Source organism: Bos taurus, chromosome 22 (assembly GCF_002263795.3).
Source record: "Bos taurus isolate L1 Dominette 01449 registration number 42190680 breed Hereford chromosome 22, ARS-UCD2.0, whole genome shotgun sequence".
Classification (NCBI taxonomy): domain Eukaryota; kingdom Metazoa; phylum Chordata; class Mammalia; order Artiodactyla; family Bovidae; genus Bos; species Bos taurus.
Window position 1 is genome coordinate 27225469 of NC_037349.1, and position 15712 is coordinate 27241180.

The window sequence follows — 15712 nt, forward strand, 5'->3', positions numbered from 1 at the left end:
GTTTGAGTGAACTCCAGGAGTTGGTGATGGACAGGGAGGCCTGGCGTGCTATAGTTCACGGGGTCACAAAGAGTCAGACATTACTGACCAACTGAACTGAACTCAGCTGAACAATATTGCTTCTGTTTTATTTTTTTTAATTTTGGGGGGGAGCATGAGGTTATGGATTCTTAGCTGCCCAACTGAGAATTAACCCCATATCCCATGCATTGGAAGGGGAAGTCCTAATCATTGGACATCCAGGGAAGTACCCCCCTTCCCCACACATCTTTCAAACTGACAGTTCTAGGAGGCATTCTGTATACTTATCAGAGGTTCATGCAGAATCAAGCCCTCATTGATTCTAGTAAGTAATGTACCACGTAATGATTTTTCCTCCATCCCTTTTTTACTTACCTCAGACTGTTTCTCTTACCTCCTGAGATAATCATCCATATACACTCAGTCACTCAAGTCTTTCTTGGCTCTACTTTTGGAGAAGAAAAACTAAGATACTGTTGACTTTGTTGATTAAACCGTTGTTTTTACAGAAGGAAACACTTATTTTCCCAGGACATACATATTGCCTGCCATGATAGAATTTTCCCTTAGAAACTTCAATGTTGATTAAACATTTTAAGAATTTGACTAACCTGTTAAGTAGGAAAGGGAACAAAAGAGGAGGAGATGCTTTAAATTTGGAGGTTGGAATACAGAGCAGAAAATAATGGTTAAATTTATGTCCTGCTGATACTGATCATGATTAAGAGTCAATGGGTTCTGTGTTATATGCACATTTGGGCTGCCTTCCAGAAGCTTCAGCTTTTGTCAGGAAAAAGGAGAAGTCATGATCATCCCCTGAACCCTAGTTTTCTTTTTCTTTTTGTAGTAGGGCATCCTTTACTGAGATTTTTCAGCTAATTGCAATTATACCTCTGATCATGGAAGCTGGATCATTGCATGGGATTCTTCTTTATTTGTAACATCTGGTATCAGAGAGATTCAGACCAAAATCTTCACTGAACTGCAGTCTTGATCTTTATTGTCTTTTTGGATGTGTTCATTGTGTTTTTTTTTCCCCAGCTTTTTTACTCACACGCATGACTTCTCTTACTGGAAGCTTTCTGATTCCTTCAAAAGCAATCTTGTTGTTGACACTGTTCGGGTAATGATTTAATTTGGTAATTATAAACCATTAAGCATTTCAATATTAAACTTTAAAGAAATTTCAGGAATTATGTGTAAAAAGCTATTACATTGCTAATATCTGTATTCTATTTGCAATTTAACTATCACTACTGGACAGGATTTTGCATTTTAATTGAAAAAGCAACACATCGCCTCATAGAATACAGTAGGGTTGTATTATATAAGTAGTAAAGCTCACATGCAGTTTTCAGTGATGCTGATTTTATTAGCTTCTCGTGTTATAATTGCAAGTGATCACAAGGTGTTTTGAGACTGAGCTCTAAATTTTTAAACTTTAGGACCATTTAGTCAGCTGGCCATAGTTTCAGATTTATTGCTACTTGTATGTTCCATTTTAATCCTCTTAGGGGGATTTTGTTTTTTACCTTGACATCTCTTATTGTCATATGTTTTGTATTATGACATATTCAACTGCACATATGTATATCCAGTTCAACATATGACCTTTTCCACCATTTCCCATAAAACGATCTATACAGAATTCTTTGGTCAGAAATATATAGGCCATTCTGTAACATCCATCCCACCGTAGTAGACATTATCAGTGCATATTTTATTTTATTTTCTGTCTCTGCCATACTGTACTTGATGTTTCTCATTTTGCTTAGCTGAACACATCTTATGGCTCAAGAAACAAGTGCTTCTTGTTGGGAAACCGTCGTCATTCTTTGGCTGATTTCAAGTCCTGCTGCTAAGTCACTTCAGTCACGTCTGACTCTGTGCGACCCCATAGACGGCAGCCCACCAGGCTCCCCCGTCCCTGGGATTCTCCAGGCAAGAACACTGGAGTGGGTTGCCATTTCCTTCTCCAATGCATGAAAGTGAAAAGTGAAAGTGAAGTCGCTCAGTCATGTCCAACTCTTTGCATCCCCATGGCTCCTCTGTCCATGGGATTTTCCAGGCAAGAGTACTGGAGTGGGGTGCCATTGCCTTCTCCGGATTTCAAGTCCTACAGAGGTAGAATTGTGTACTCTAAGCCGTGCAGTTATACTATGTGACATTTCACATACCCTGCTTGATAGCCTACCTGGATGAATCCACACAGAGAAACCAGCATCAGTGATATGTAGCCAGTAGACTCAGACTCCAAACTGAGCACATGCATGTCGGAGGAAATCAGAGTCACCCCTCACTCTTCTCTGTGGGCACTGCCTCTGTCTTGTGGCCTTGTCTTCCTCTCTCTGGTGTGGTGAGATCAACTTGAAAGTGAAGTGTGCGAGCAGACCTTAGAAAACCTGACCCAATATAGAAAGTTAACATGTGTCCGGGTGAACTGTTTTATACACCAAGAATGGTCCATGTGCATATTCACAGAGAAAGCAATTAGAATAGAGAGTGTATCTCTCATGGTTCTACGTTCCTGCCTTTAATGTCAGTTTGGGAGTTACTGTCTCCAGGGTGTGATTAGAACTTGGGATACCTTAGAGCTGCACAGCACGTGACCAGAAGGGCAGTCAAGGTGAGCCATTTGGATCCTGTAGGAGGTGGTGTGGAAGAAGGTGAAAGAAAGTAAAAAATGTGGACAGGTGGATTTTATCTTTGTTGTGGTATCTTCGTTCCTTGACCAGGGATCAAACATGCACCCCCTTGCACTGGAAGCGTGACGTCGACCACTGGACTGCCAAGGAAGTCTCTGCCTTTGATTTTTAATTCAGATTTGCCCAGTTGTATATATACTTATTTTGTGTGTGTCTGTGTATTTAGTTTTATACAGTTGTATCACATGTAGTTTGTATATCCACCTCATGGTCAAGATCCCTCACAATGCCCTTTTATAACCACTCCCATAGTCCTGCCCCCAGCTTCCCTAAACAATGCTGCTGGTGCTGCTGCTAAGTCGCTTCAGTCGTGTCCGACTCTGTTGCGACCCCATAGATGGAAACCCTAAACACTGGCAACCAGTAAACCATCCTCTTTCTGAAATTCACGTTCAGCTTTGGTCTTAGATGTAGTTCTTTTTAGATGCTCCTTATCACGTTGGTTTCTTGAAATCTGGCTTTGGAGGCTTCAAAATAATGTCAGAGTTTGCAAGAATTAGGAGATAGGAAGAAAATTCTGAGAAGTTTCTACCAAATAATTTCTGGCATGACTTCTTATTTATTTTGACTCCTAGACAGGCCTTGTTCTAATATAGTTCTTGTCAAGATTGAACCATATGCAGCTTTGACTTGAGTTTGGGGTTGTATATGTAATCTGTCAGGATATATCAGTAATCTGAAACTTTGGATGTTTATACTGCTTTTATCTCTATATTCCCTAAGGTTCAAAAAAAAAAGAAAGAAGCTGGGAAAACACTTACAGCACTACAGTTATTTTTTCTTTGCTCTTCTGGTGCGTATTCTCCAGAAACTGGCCACATCAGGTTTCCACAAATAATGTGCCTTGCCCTTATAGGCTGTGGGGCTTTCCAGGGGGTGCAGTGGTAAAGAATCTGCCTGCCAATGCAGGAGATGAAAGAGACACAGGTTTGATCCCTGGGTAGGGAAGATTCCCTGCAGGAGGGCATGGCAACCAACTCCAGTATTCTTGCCTGGAGAACCCCATGGACGAAGGAGCCTGGCCAGCTACAGTCCACAAGGTCTCAGAGTGTCAGACACACACACGCCCTTATATACTGTAGAGACAGTGTCACTGCAGAGCAAGGGACAGACCTGTGACAGACATAGTTAGTGTTTAGGCAAAAGAGATTTTCACCTTTGGAAGAGAAGAGACATTAGTTTCTGTAGGGCTTCTATCTTTTTGGTGTATTCTAGGTAAAATCAGTGATGAGTATGTTTTCTGATGCAAAGTTATATACAATAGAAGAGAACAAAAATTGGACAAGAAATCAGTAAAAATTATGATACACACTTGGTTGTCAGAAAATAATGTTTTGAAACTTTTTCCATGTATGGGCTAACATTCTGATATGATGTACTCTTCTCTCTAGTCTTTGGAAAACATTCCAGTATTGCAGTTTCAACTCAGTTACATTTCAAGAGCCTTACTGTTTTGATAATGCTGCTTTTGGTTATGGCAATGGCACCCCACTCCAGTACTCTTGCCTGGAAAATCCCATGGACGGAGGAGCCTGGTAGGCTGCAGACCATGGGGTCGAGAAGAGTCAGACACGACTGAGCGACTTCACTTTCACTTTTCACTTTCATGCATTGGAGAAGGAAATGGCAACCCACTCCAGTGTTCTTGCCTGGAGAATCCCAGGGACAGGGGAGCCTGGTGGGCCGCCGTCTATGGGGTCGCACAGAGTCGGACACAACTGAAGTGACTTAGCAGCAGCAGCAGCTTTTGGTTACAGATTTAAGATGCTATAATACTGTTATATAAATTATGTAGGGTAAACTCTGAATAAGACCATGAACACTATGTTTTCTCCTTTTATAGTCACACATACGATCAGTTTTGCTGATTGTTTAATTCCATGTTTATAATCTAACAATTTAATACTATTTTTAGTAACAATAAAATGAAACAGCATAGGGTTCTTATTTCCCTTTGATGTGTTGACTATATTCATGTGTCTACAGTTTGTAGTTTTATCAATTTGAAGATGGTTGTTTCGGTTTTTGCATTTTTCAAGGCAAAGTTGAAATTTTTGAAGTCGTATCTTAAAATTCATGCTCTGCCTTACTTTTCATAGTCACCACATAGGCAATTTATATCAACCCTTAAAAGCTGTGAAGTAAGTATATTCTTTCACAAATTGACAGTACAAGTGTTCTGATACAGAAAGTGACACCTCGCGGTGTATTAACTGTGGAATGCACAGTATTTTTTTTTTTTTAATCAGAGTTTAGAGAAACAGGCTTTTCTACTCTTTCCTCATAGTCTTAAGCTTTGTTCAAATGAAGCCCATAAATTTTCTCCATGCTATAAGCTGGAGAATATGAATTAGAATTTGCTATTCTGGATTGTTATGAGAAGAAATCAAATGGTTTTTAAAAAAGATCACTGGTGATCAAAATAGTATTTGCCTTAATTGCTTTATTAAATACTTAAAAATAATTATGTGGGCAATGATAAAAACAGTTTGTATTTTTTTCACTATAAATAAAGAAGAAATATGTGAATTTAATTCACAGGGTTAGTGAGTATAGTTTTTATTTTTATCACTGAATTTCTAGAAACACTAATAAAGAAATCAAAATCCAAAGTTTCCTTCTCAAAGCAAATGCTGAAAGTTCTAAGGTTCCTGAGAGGGATTTTTTTTTTTTTTTTAATTTTCCTATAAAAGGAAAGGAATGTCTCTTGTTCAAACATTTTAAATGTATGGTCCTTTCTGAAATTCTGTTTTGTTTTGTTTTCAAATCAGATCTTGAAAATTTTAAAACCAAAATGAGAAGTACAGTGTCAGTGCGTGAAGGCCAGGGAGTCGTCCTGCTCTGCGGCCCCCCGCCACACTCTGGAGGTAACAAGTGCTATGTTTTTGCTTCTTATATTTATTAAATAAGTTTCAGGGCAAGACCCACAGTATATGTGCTCTTATTGCTTCCATAAATTACTTTGAGAAACTTGATAATCCAAGCATTGTATTCTGTCGGCTGAGTTGGAATATAAGAAACTCAACAAAACATTGTCTATCTCGAGAAGTTTACAAACATGATTTACTCATTCCAACAAAACAGATCTAAAGGCAGGCAAGATCAAGTTCATTCCAGTTCCCTAATGGTGCTGAACAATGCTTCATCCTTACACTATTACCATTTGTTATTCAGTTTTAGACCATGACATATATTGGTGTCCGTGGGGTTCTTTCCTCTCTTTCCCTCTCTCTTTCTGTCTCTCCCCCTGCCTCATACACACACACTTATACATGATTATTGATATATGCTGTTGGACCTCTTGATATATATGTAATATGTATTGAAAATGAAATATGTTTATATTCATATCATTTTTATTGAGGTGTTGAAATTACAAATTTTATGCTACATTGGTATAAATTGAATTATTGCTGGAAATTCAGGACCTTAATGAAAAAGCTGCAAGAGTGAAAATGAACTTCTGCATGTATGAAAGTAATTTAATAAGCCCTGTTCCCTGTTAAGAGCCTGGAGTGCTGGTTGGATTTTCCTCTCATGCTCCTGACCAGAGGGGAAACTGAAAAGTCTTCTTCCCAAGAGAGTAAAGCTTATTCAAATAAAAATATGCTAGACTTCAATTGTTTCATGACATCTGAAGCAAAGTCCTTGTGGCCCTTTGGTGAGTAGGCAGTTTAAATCACAAAACCTTCAGCCCAGTAAAACAGACATTTCCCGTCTTCAGTATCTGATCATTTGAAATGTCTGAGCCAGCTGCACACTGCAAATTTGGGGCTTATCTGCTTTGCCTGCCCTCGTGTTGGTGGGTACGAGTTTAAATTGGGCTCCCCAGTCTAATTCAGCAGTATATATTTTGCTGACATCATGAAGTTCCATCAGATCTTTGACTTTGAAGGGAAGCATAGATTCTTTTGATTAGCAAGAAAAGTAACTGATTTCAAAATGACTTGAAGAAAATAGGGAATTTACTGGCTTATAAAACTGGGTTGATCGCATGCTGTCTATAGAGCTGTGTGGTTAACATGGAGATGTGCCACCCAGAACAGCTCGCTGCCTCACTGTGGTTAGTGGGGTCAGCCGGTGGCCTCCTGCTCTCAGCTCCTTCCCAGTCTCCTTGGCTGCAGGAGCCACTTGCCTGTGACCTCACCCTTCCAGGTGCTGCCTGCCTCTGGTGTCTGAACAAGGAGAGGATGTCTTGGGGTCAGCCATTTCTGCCTGTTAACACTGGGAAGTTCTGGTGGCCAGTGCTCTATCCAGAGCTACCTGCCAGGATGACCATGGCTTTTTTGGATGACCCCAATTTGACTTCTTTCTGATCTCAGATCCTGCTTCTGCCTCCTTGTTTTCACAGGTTTTGATCATTAATCAAAATCTTTCATCCCAGACTCTAGTTTTTGCTCCCTGAGAACCCAAACTAGTGAACTCACTAATTTAGCCAATTTCTCAAGCAGTTTATGTTTCTTGGTATTTTTTGGCTCTGCTTCCCTCCATGTTGATTCCGTTGTTCTGTAGACTCCCTGTGTAGCACAGGTGGCCCCTGGCAACTCTGGGCTCTCATGATCCTTGATGCTAAAGATCCTCTTGGGCCAGACAGCCTGTTGCTCAGTAGCTCCTGATGTTAATTGGACTGGCCTTGCTTATCAGATTTTTCCCTCCAGCAAAGGGCTGAAACCAGCTCCATCTAATGACAAGCACTTGAATAAGAAAGACATCGTTTTCAAAGGAAAAGGGTTTCATTATGAGAAAAAAAAAAAAAGGAAAAAAAGGGAGAGGGATGTGTTAGATACACACTAACCACTAAACAGTGTTGGAATTACAGCTAGTAAGCAAGTATCAAAATTACTAAAATTTACTGTTTAAATCAACATAAAATAGTAGCTGGGCAGTCTTGTTTATGATGTATTTGGGAAATGCTGACCCGATTTATGAGCCTGCCTAGATGATCTTCTTTAAGCGCTTTTATGATGCGCTCGCTGATGACAGAGGAGGGGCTCTTTGAGTTGCACACCGTGAGGGTGTCTTAATAAGCTGTTGGATAAAACATATTACAAAAGATGAATCATTTCTGTTGTCATGAAATTGGAGAACTGCCCGCCAATCACAGCTCTCCTCATGTAATGACATCCTGATTTCTCTCTGTCTTTGGTGACTTCATATAGTTCTCCTTTCATTTTTAAAGCTCACAGTCTGGGCTGACAGTGGAGGTCTGTAGAACTGTTGGCAAAGAAGGAAAGAAATCTGCCTGGATATGGTGCATTAGCTCTTAAGAACTCGGTGCATGCACGGGAGAACAAACAACTGAACAAAAGCATACTTGCCTTCATGCCAGGTTGTGCAGGAAAATGATAGGGACCAGAGCAACAGATGTAGACACTGAAAACAGGATTGTCATTGATCTAGGTCTACCTAATGCTGTGCCTGCCAAGACACAGTTTATACCCACTGCTCTGACCCCTTGGTTTGGGAGCATCTTGAAGACAGAGCCTATGTTCAAGTTTGCCTTGCACCCAAGTGCCCAGCAAGGCAATGGCACCCCACTCCAGTACTCTTGCCTAGAAAATCCCATGGACAGAGGAGCCTGGTAGGCTGCAGTCCATGGGGTCGCTAGAGTCGGACACGACTGAGCGACTTCACTTTCACTTTTCATTTTCATGCATTGGAGAAGGAAATGGCAACCCACTCCAGTGTTCTTGCCTGGAGAATCCCAGGGACAGGAAGCCTGGTGGGCTGCCGTCTATGGGGTCGCACAGAGTCGGACACGACTAAAGTGACGTAGCAGCAGCAGTAGCAGCAGCAGCCCAGCACAAGGCTGGTTTATAACAAGCAGTCAGTAAGTAATAGTTAACAAATGAACATATTCATGAAATGAACAGAGGAATCTTAGATTTGGCCAATGATAAATGCTTTTTGAGAATGTACTGGAAATCCTGTTTCTAGACATAGACGCATTTAACAGTTGATATGCCCTGGGCACCAAGAAGACAGGTGCAGACATGGCCAGATCATGGTGAACTCTGACCACAGCAACTCTATCTGCCCTTCTTCATTTTCTTGTGGACTGGGAGACTTCTAATTCAGGGGAGGATATGAGGCAGCATAGAGCAGCCAAAGCCATGACCTCAGGGTTTATCAGCAGGCGTGATGTGGGGCACTGGCCGCCCTGCTGTGACCTATTTTGTCTTCTTCCCACAAAGTCCCATCGTCCCTCCAGGACATGAGTTTCCCTTTTCTGTCTTCGCCACTGTGTTATTTTTATTCACTTTGCCATGTTTCTTCCATTCTACTTGGTCTCTTTTCATTGGTCAGAAATGTTTAATGTCATTGTTACTTTCTGATTACTGAAGATACCCTCATATTTTATTCATCTGTCATATGCTCTAATAGCCTGACAGAGTAGACACAGGGGCAAAATAATAATAGAAGTAATGACAGTAATAATAACAACAACAAATAATAGTACCCTCTATTTACTGAGTGCTACTTAGTTGCTAAGCAGTATGCTTGCTCTTGGTGGAAATAAATCAACTTCTAGGAGATTCTTTTGATTAAAAGTATGGAGAGGAACCGGATAAGTGACAAGGGAGATAGATATGCAAGGAGAGAGCCTCAACAGGAGTCCCAGAGTATGGACACTGCATATGTTCCTCCTACTCCCTTAATTAATTCATGTATGCAGATAATTTATAGGAAAGTAGCAGCCACCTGGGGCTGCTTTGCTGAAGAGCAGTTCCCATTTATTTGATGCCATAAGAAAGAAAAATTGTTTCGTGATAAGTGACAATTAGAAATGTTTCTTGGGGGTCCGCATAATTCCTAAGCAATGCAGGCTACTGTCATTTGACAAGAGTCTTATCTCTCACGCATTCTGTGACCTTTCTGCCACTTCCTATTCATCATCATCTCTGCAGAATAATCCAGTACTTCTTTAAGGTGAAAAGGATTTGTATACTCTTGAAAATTAGTTGGAAGATCAGGAATTAGCAAGCCAAAAAAAAGGTACCAGCCAGGGATTATCTGTGGCTTAATTATTATTCTAGTTACCAGTAGTGTGAAAAGCTGGGAATTAGTATAATTACCAGTCAGTTACTGATTTCGCTACAAGATCATTAGAAATTCAAATGCATACAAAAAAATATCCTAGTATAAATAAAGATACAACACTGGATTATGAGTCCTTCATGATAAGTACTAATTAGACAGGAATTCATAGGTTAATCAAGTTATTGCATACACACATGTGAACAAAGACTTGATTTTTGTCCAAGGATGGCTAATGAGATTTATTCTGAGTAAATAATAGACCTGAGTGTTTCGCAGTGTTTCATAAGCAGATGACTTTGGTGTCTGATTCAGTTTCCCATGTCTGTGCTCTGTGAATATTCTTCTTGCAATAACAGCCCTGGACACTGCCATCCACTTACAACAACACAGCCTCTGAGATGTGAAAAGGAGAGTGTGAGATGCCAAACAACAAGTAGTGGAGGTTGAAGCAACTTCATCCTAAAAATTGCTTTGTAAATCCTGGTGTGACAGAGGTGAGAACTGTCAGCAGCATAACCAGATGGCATGGGATTTACACACTCTGTAGCAACATCTTTTTTTTTTTTTTTCTGCCCCCTTTACCGAGGACCAAAACCCAAAAGCTAACTCAGATAGTTTAGCTGGGGGAACTTAAAGAAAAGTTTCCAAGTAGGAATGTTCTGGAAAGATTCGTCCAGCTACTAGACTTTGTTTCAAGGGAATGAGATATTACCAAGCATTTTCAATGTGACTTTGACCCCAATCGAGAATTTCCCTAAATACCTTAATGTGTAAACTTCGCATGTCTTGTCTTGGGCACTCATTTTTCCTTGAACTACACTTCTCTACTGTTGAGGTTCCTAATCTATGGAATCTTAGTTGCTGGATCCCAGGTGGCTCAGTGGTAAAGAATCACCTGCCAGTGCAGGGGATGTGGGTTTTATCACTGAGTCTGGAAGATCCTCTGGAGAAGGATATGGCAATCCACTCTAGTATTCTTGCCCTTGAAAGAGGCGAGAAAGAGTTGGTCACAAAGAGTCGGACACGAATTAGTGACTAAGCAGCAACAATAGCTTTTTACAAAACTTTGAGGTAAAGAATACATAGGCTGTTCATGGGCAAAATGTGCTTTCGGCCTCCCATGATCTTTGCATCACTGGTCACTGTGTAAAAGGTTTTTCTGAGAACCCAGCGATTTCCCCTTCCCTAAAACAGTGTGTCTGAAAGTTGCGCCATGCACACCTTTATACTGTCACAGATTGTGAAATCAAAATCCAGCAGATGATTGGTGGGTTACTGAGGAGTAAGCCTCTATCTACACCACAAAATATCACTCCTCAGTTAATGCCCCCAAGCCTGGAAGGCGGAGGGATATTACCATGTCATGACAAAGAGTTAAGAGAATCCATCTGTACAATGACTGAATCATATTTTTCAATTGTAAAACTGTTTTTTGACTATATGCTAATGTTGATGTGACTGTCGATATTTATAGGAGTCCAAAATATTAACAAATTCCTAGCGGCATTTAGACAAGTATGTTCTGAATTTGTTAACACAAAAGCCTCAGTCACTGCTTACATGGATAACAATGAAATATTTTGATCTCTCAAGGAAGTATCTATTGTAGTAAATACTCTTATTCCTGCACATTGATTTTATAGTTGGAAATGGAAATGAAAAACCGCTAGTTTCTCCAGATTGCTTAAATGTAGAAACTGTGAATTAAAAATATTCCTTGAGGGGGGTTCAGGATGGGAAACACGTGTACATCCATGGTGGATTCATGTTGATGTATGGCAAAACCAAGACAATATTGTAAACTAATTAGCCTCCAATTAAAATAAATAAATTTAAATTAAAAAAAATTATTCCTTGAGTCTGCCATGCCTCCTTACTTCCATCCATCCATCCAACCTTCCATCTGTCCACCTACCCATCCAACTATTTTATTCATGTTTTGATTTATTCATGCATTCATCAAGTATCTTTTGATGTAGGAAAGGTATTTATATCTTATAATGCTACTTTTACAATACTAAATATGGCCATTTACTCAAATAATTTTAATATTAAATAGAATAAAGTAGAAAGCATTACTGATAAACTTGATAGGAGTGTATCAAATCAATATTTTTTGAACCCCACCCAAACTGCTCCCCAAATGAAGTGCAATGCACTCATACTATAGGCAGTAGGAATCCACCTGTCCTCAAGGGCTATGGCTCCACTGGAAGGGAGAAAGGTGGGATTACTGGTGATGGGTTAACCCTGTAGTGACAGTAAGATAAGCGCTGTTATTCAGGTGGATGCTGAGCTTGTTGTTGATAGCATCAAGGAAGGGAGGATCACTCTGCACCAACCAGCTGGGCCTCAGAGCAGTCAGGTGATTTGTCCAAAGACACACACAGTAAATTTGACTTCAGACCTAGGTCTATTGCTTTCTGATGGAAAATTTTCTTATGCTTACAGAAACTACAGGCTTCAGTTTTCCGATTTACATATCTTCTGCATTCTGGGACAGCATTCTCCAAACCCTTTTCACAGATGCACTGATATAATTAAAATATTTGTTAAGCACCAACACCCAGTGCACACACATGCATATACACTGAGGCAGACCTGCAGGCGCAGGGAGGACAAACCAGGCCTCCAAGAACTAGCCTCTGAATCTCTGTTTCTTATGTGTAAACAGGGAATAATCACAGAACTTATAGGGTGGTTGTGAGAATTTATGAAAATAATATATATCAATGTATGTCTGATTTATTTATATAGATCAAAATATACTATAATCCTAATATGTTTACTGTGGAGAAAATATAAAATTAAAATAGCTAAGTACATTTATGAAGAGGGTTTATTTCTGTTTTCTTCTTGTACCCCAAGGTACGTTTGTACATTTGTCTGGAATATTGGTACCCCATTTTAGAAAACACGGTTCTGGAGAGTGTTTGGGTTTCCTGCTTGCAACCATGAGGGTCGGATTATCTGTGGTTGGAGACTTCAGACTTGTTTATGTGTTGCTTACCAACACGCTGATACTTAGAGGCCTAGAGATGCCTCTGAGGTGCCCGGCCTGTACAAGCATCAGTGGCTGCCTCTCCTCCTGCGGATTCCCTCCTTCGCCTCCACAGCCTAGACCCGCACCTAGTGTGTTCCACCCAGTCTCAGCTGCTTAGCCCAGAGAAGGGTCAATCAGCTACTCTCTCCTAGAAGTTAGAAAATTGACCTGACAGGCTGCAGTGTTTGAATTTGGAGATTTGAGGCAGAACTTCCCTATCATGCTGAGAAAGCTGATGGACATAGAACAGAGAAGCAGCCCTTCAGAGACTGAAAACAGAGACCAGGGACAGAGTGAAGGCTAAAGACTGTCTGGCTGCCGGCCCGCCAGCCTTCCTCCCTTAGCAGCTGCTTTCTTATCCTCTGTCGCCATGAAACAGCCCCAGTATAGGGATATGTATTCTGTTCCCTTAATTATTTTAATCTGAGTCTACTGGGTTTGTTTTTTACATCCAAGGGCTCGAGCTAATACAAAGGGCATTATGGTTAGGGCTACACCAGTGTGGAGGTGGAGAGGTAATATAACTGATGCAAGGAGAAGAGGAAATTTAATGTAAAAAGTAAAGGAAGAGAAGCTACATGTCTGCACAAGAGCCCCTGCGCTGTTCTAGCATCCATTTGTGATTGAAGTCAGCACAGAACATACCATAAGTGGTCCTAGAAGGAGACGGGTCACAGAAGACAATTTGAAGAAACTGCATTTAGGGTTATTTACCTGGTCATTCTATGAGTAGGTTTCCTGAAAATTTTAGGACTATCTAGGACTGCTCTGCATATATTTCATCACAGCAGCATGAATTCAGGCTCACTCCGCCCCCCATTTCATTCTCAAATCCCGTAAATGGTCTGGTATAGTCAGTGAGAAATCATTTTCTCCCACTGAAAAGACCACATAGTTTTCCTTGCTGTAATTCCATCCACTCACAAAGAGAAGTAAGAAAGAACATTATGCTCATGAAAGCAACAAAAAAATCACATGTGTAAGCTGGAAGTTTCTTCTATAAGAACTTAAAGGTAGCAGAGCTCTGACGTTTTCTGCTTTAAGTAAAAATTGCACTGTAAATAGTAAAGGCTTTGATTCTTGCCAGCTTAAGCAGAAATTAAGGATAACTACTACTTGGTGGGTTTTGTCAAAAACAAAAACAGTAACATTAGGGGAAACCTAAGAACTAATTTGTGTGCTAGCAAGAGAGTTAAATGCTCATTGATTTGCCATAAAAATGCATTTGTATGTACTAATGTTTTAATTAAGATTACATGAGCTACTGTAACAAAGAAATCTGAAAATATGTTAGCTCAAACCAAATCATATTTCTTGCTCAAAGTCCACATCAAGTGTTTTTGATCATAGGCCTCTGGCTCCATCTGTTTATGCCTCTCCATTTCAGCATCTAAAATCCATGGTCACTACCTCTGTCTTTGTAGAGTTGACAGATAAAAAAGGAGGGGAAAGCCCCATGGGTGGTTTTTATGGACCTCTGACTGCAGGAGATGGCACGTCACTTAAGTGTACTTTCTGTTGACTGGTCCCCAGTCACACAGTCAGAGCGAGAGCAAAGGAGGACCACTGTGTGTCCCCGGGGAAGTGGGAACGGGTCTCTCTGCCACACTCTGACACGTACTTTTGAAAATAAGCACAAACATGTTAAGACCAAAGACACATGAGGTGCAGAGTGTCTCAAAAGTCTGTATTTCATAAACTCTAGTGGCAACATAAGAAGCTCATTTTGGAGAACTTGTTGAAAATGTGTATCCCACGATCCCACTCTCAGAGATTCTCATTCCTTAATGTGGAGTCTTTCCTGGGAATCTCCACTCTTTGGGGCTTACCAGATGGCTCAGCAGTAAAAAACAAATCTGCCTGCCAGGGCAGGAGATGCAAGTTGGATCTCTGGGTTGGGAAGCTCTCCGGGAGGAAGAAATGACACCCCCACTCCAGTATTCTTGCCTGGGAAATCCCATGGACAGAGAAGCCTGGTGGACTGCATTGAAGCATTTCAGGAGTTACATTTTCTTAAGTAGGACATGTTGGACTTTAAAAGGAAAGTGGAATTTTTGCCTTATATATGGCATTGAGGTTCATTTATTTATAAGCTGGACAATTCCTATCTCAGCTCAATTTGTCCTTCATTAACATTGATCCTCTTAGAAAGTACAGCTTCCAGCGTGCCTAGGTGTATAGCGGAATATTCCCTGGGGCTCATCCACTTTCCCACGTGTGGAGCAATTGGTGCCAGGCAGTCAGCTGTGCTTGTTAATAATCACAGGAACTGTGCACTGGTTAAGTTTTCAGAGCTTTCAATCCTTGAGTATCTTATCCTTGAGCAGTTTGGATTTGTTTATTGTTGTTATTGTCTGTGTTTGTGTGTGAGTGTTCATCTCAAGGGGATGTGCCCATCTGGAGTAGAACCCAGACTGATCTTATCAGGGAGGAGTTTTAAAATCCTTCAACTCCCTTTACCCTTTGAGGTCTGGCTTAAAGCTCAACATTCAGAAAACTAAGATCATGGCATCTGGTCCCATCACTTTATGGCAAATAGATGGGAAACAGTAGAAACAGTGTCAGACTTTATTTTTCTGGGCTCCAAAATCACTGCGGATGGTGATTGCAGCCATGAAATTAAAAGACGCTTACTCCTTGGAAGGAAAGTTATAGCCAACCTAGACAGCATATTCAAAAGCAGAGACATTACTTTGCCAACAAAGGTCCATCTAGTCAAGGCTGTGGTTTTTCCAGGAGTCATGTATGGATGTGAGAGTTGGACTATCAAGCAAGCTGAGCACCAAAGAATTGATGCTTTTGAACTATGGTGTTGGAGAAGACTCTAGAGAGTCACTTGGTCTGCAAGGAGATTCAACCGTCCACTCTAAAGGAGATCAGTCCTAGGTGTTCTTTGGAGGAC

At 40.6% G+C, this 15712-nt stretch overlaps 1 protein-coding gene across 4 annotated transcripts in view; it reads left to right on the forward strand.

Annotated features, from left to right (window-relative positions):
* CNTN3 (contactin 3) overlaps positions 1 to 15712 on the forward strand; it is a 399434-nt gene that overhangs the window by 206415 nt on the left and 177307 nt on the right. For all 4 annotated transcript variants that reach the window (XM_024983152.2, XM_059880039.1, XM_059880038.1 and 1 more), the window contains exon 5: positions 5498 to 5593. In XM_024983152.2, the coding sequence (XP_024838920.1) occupies positions 5498 to 5593 (96 nt within the window). The remainder of the gene's footprint in view (positions 1 to 5497; positions 5594 to 15712) is intronic.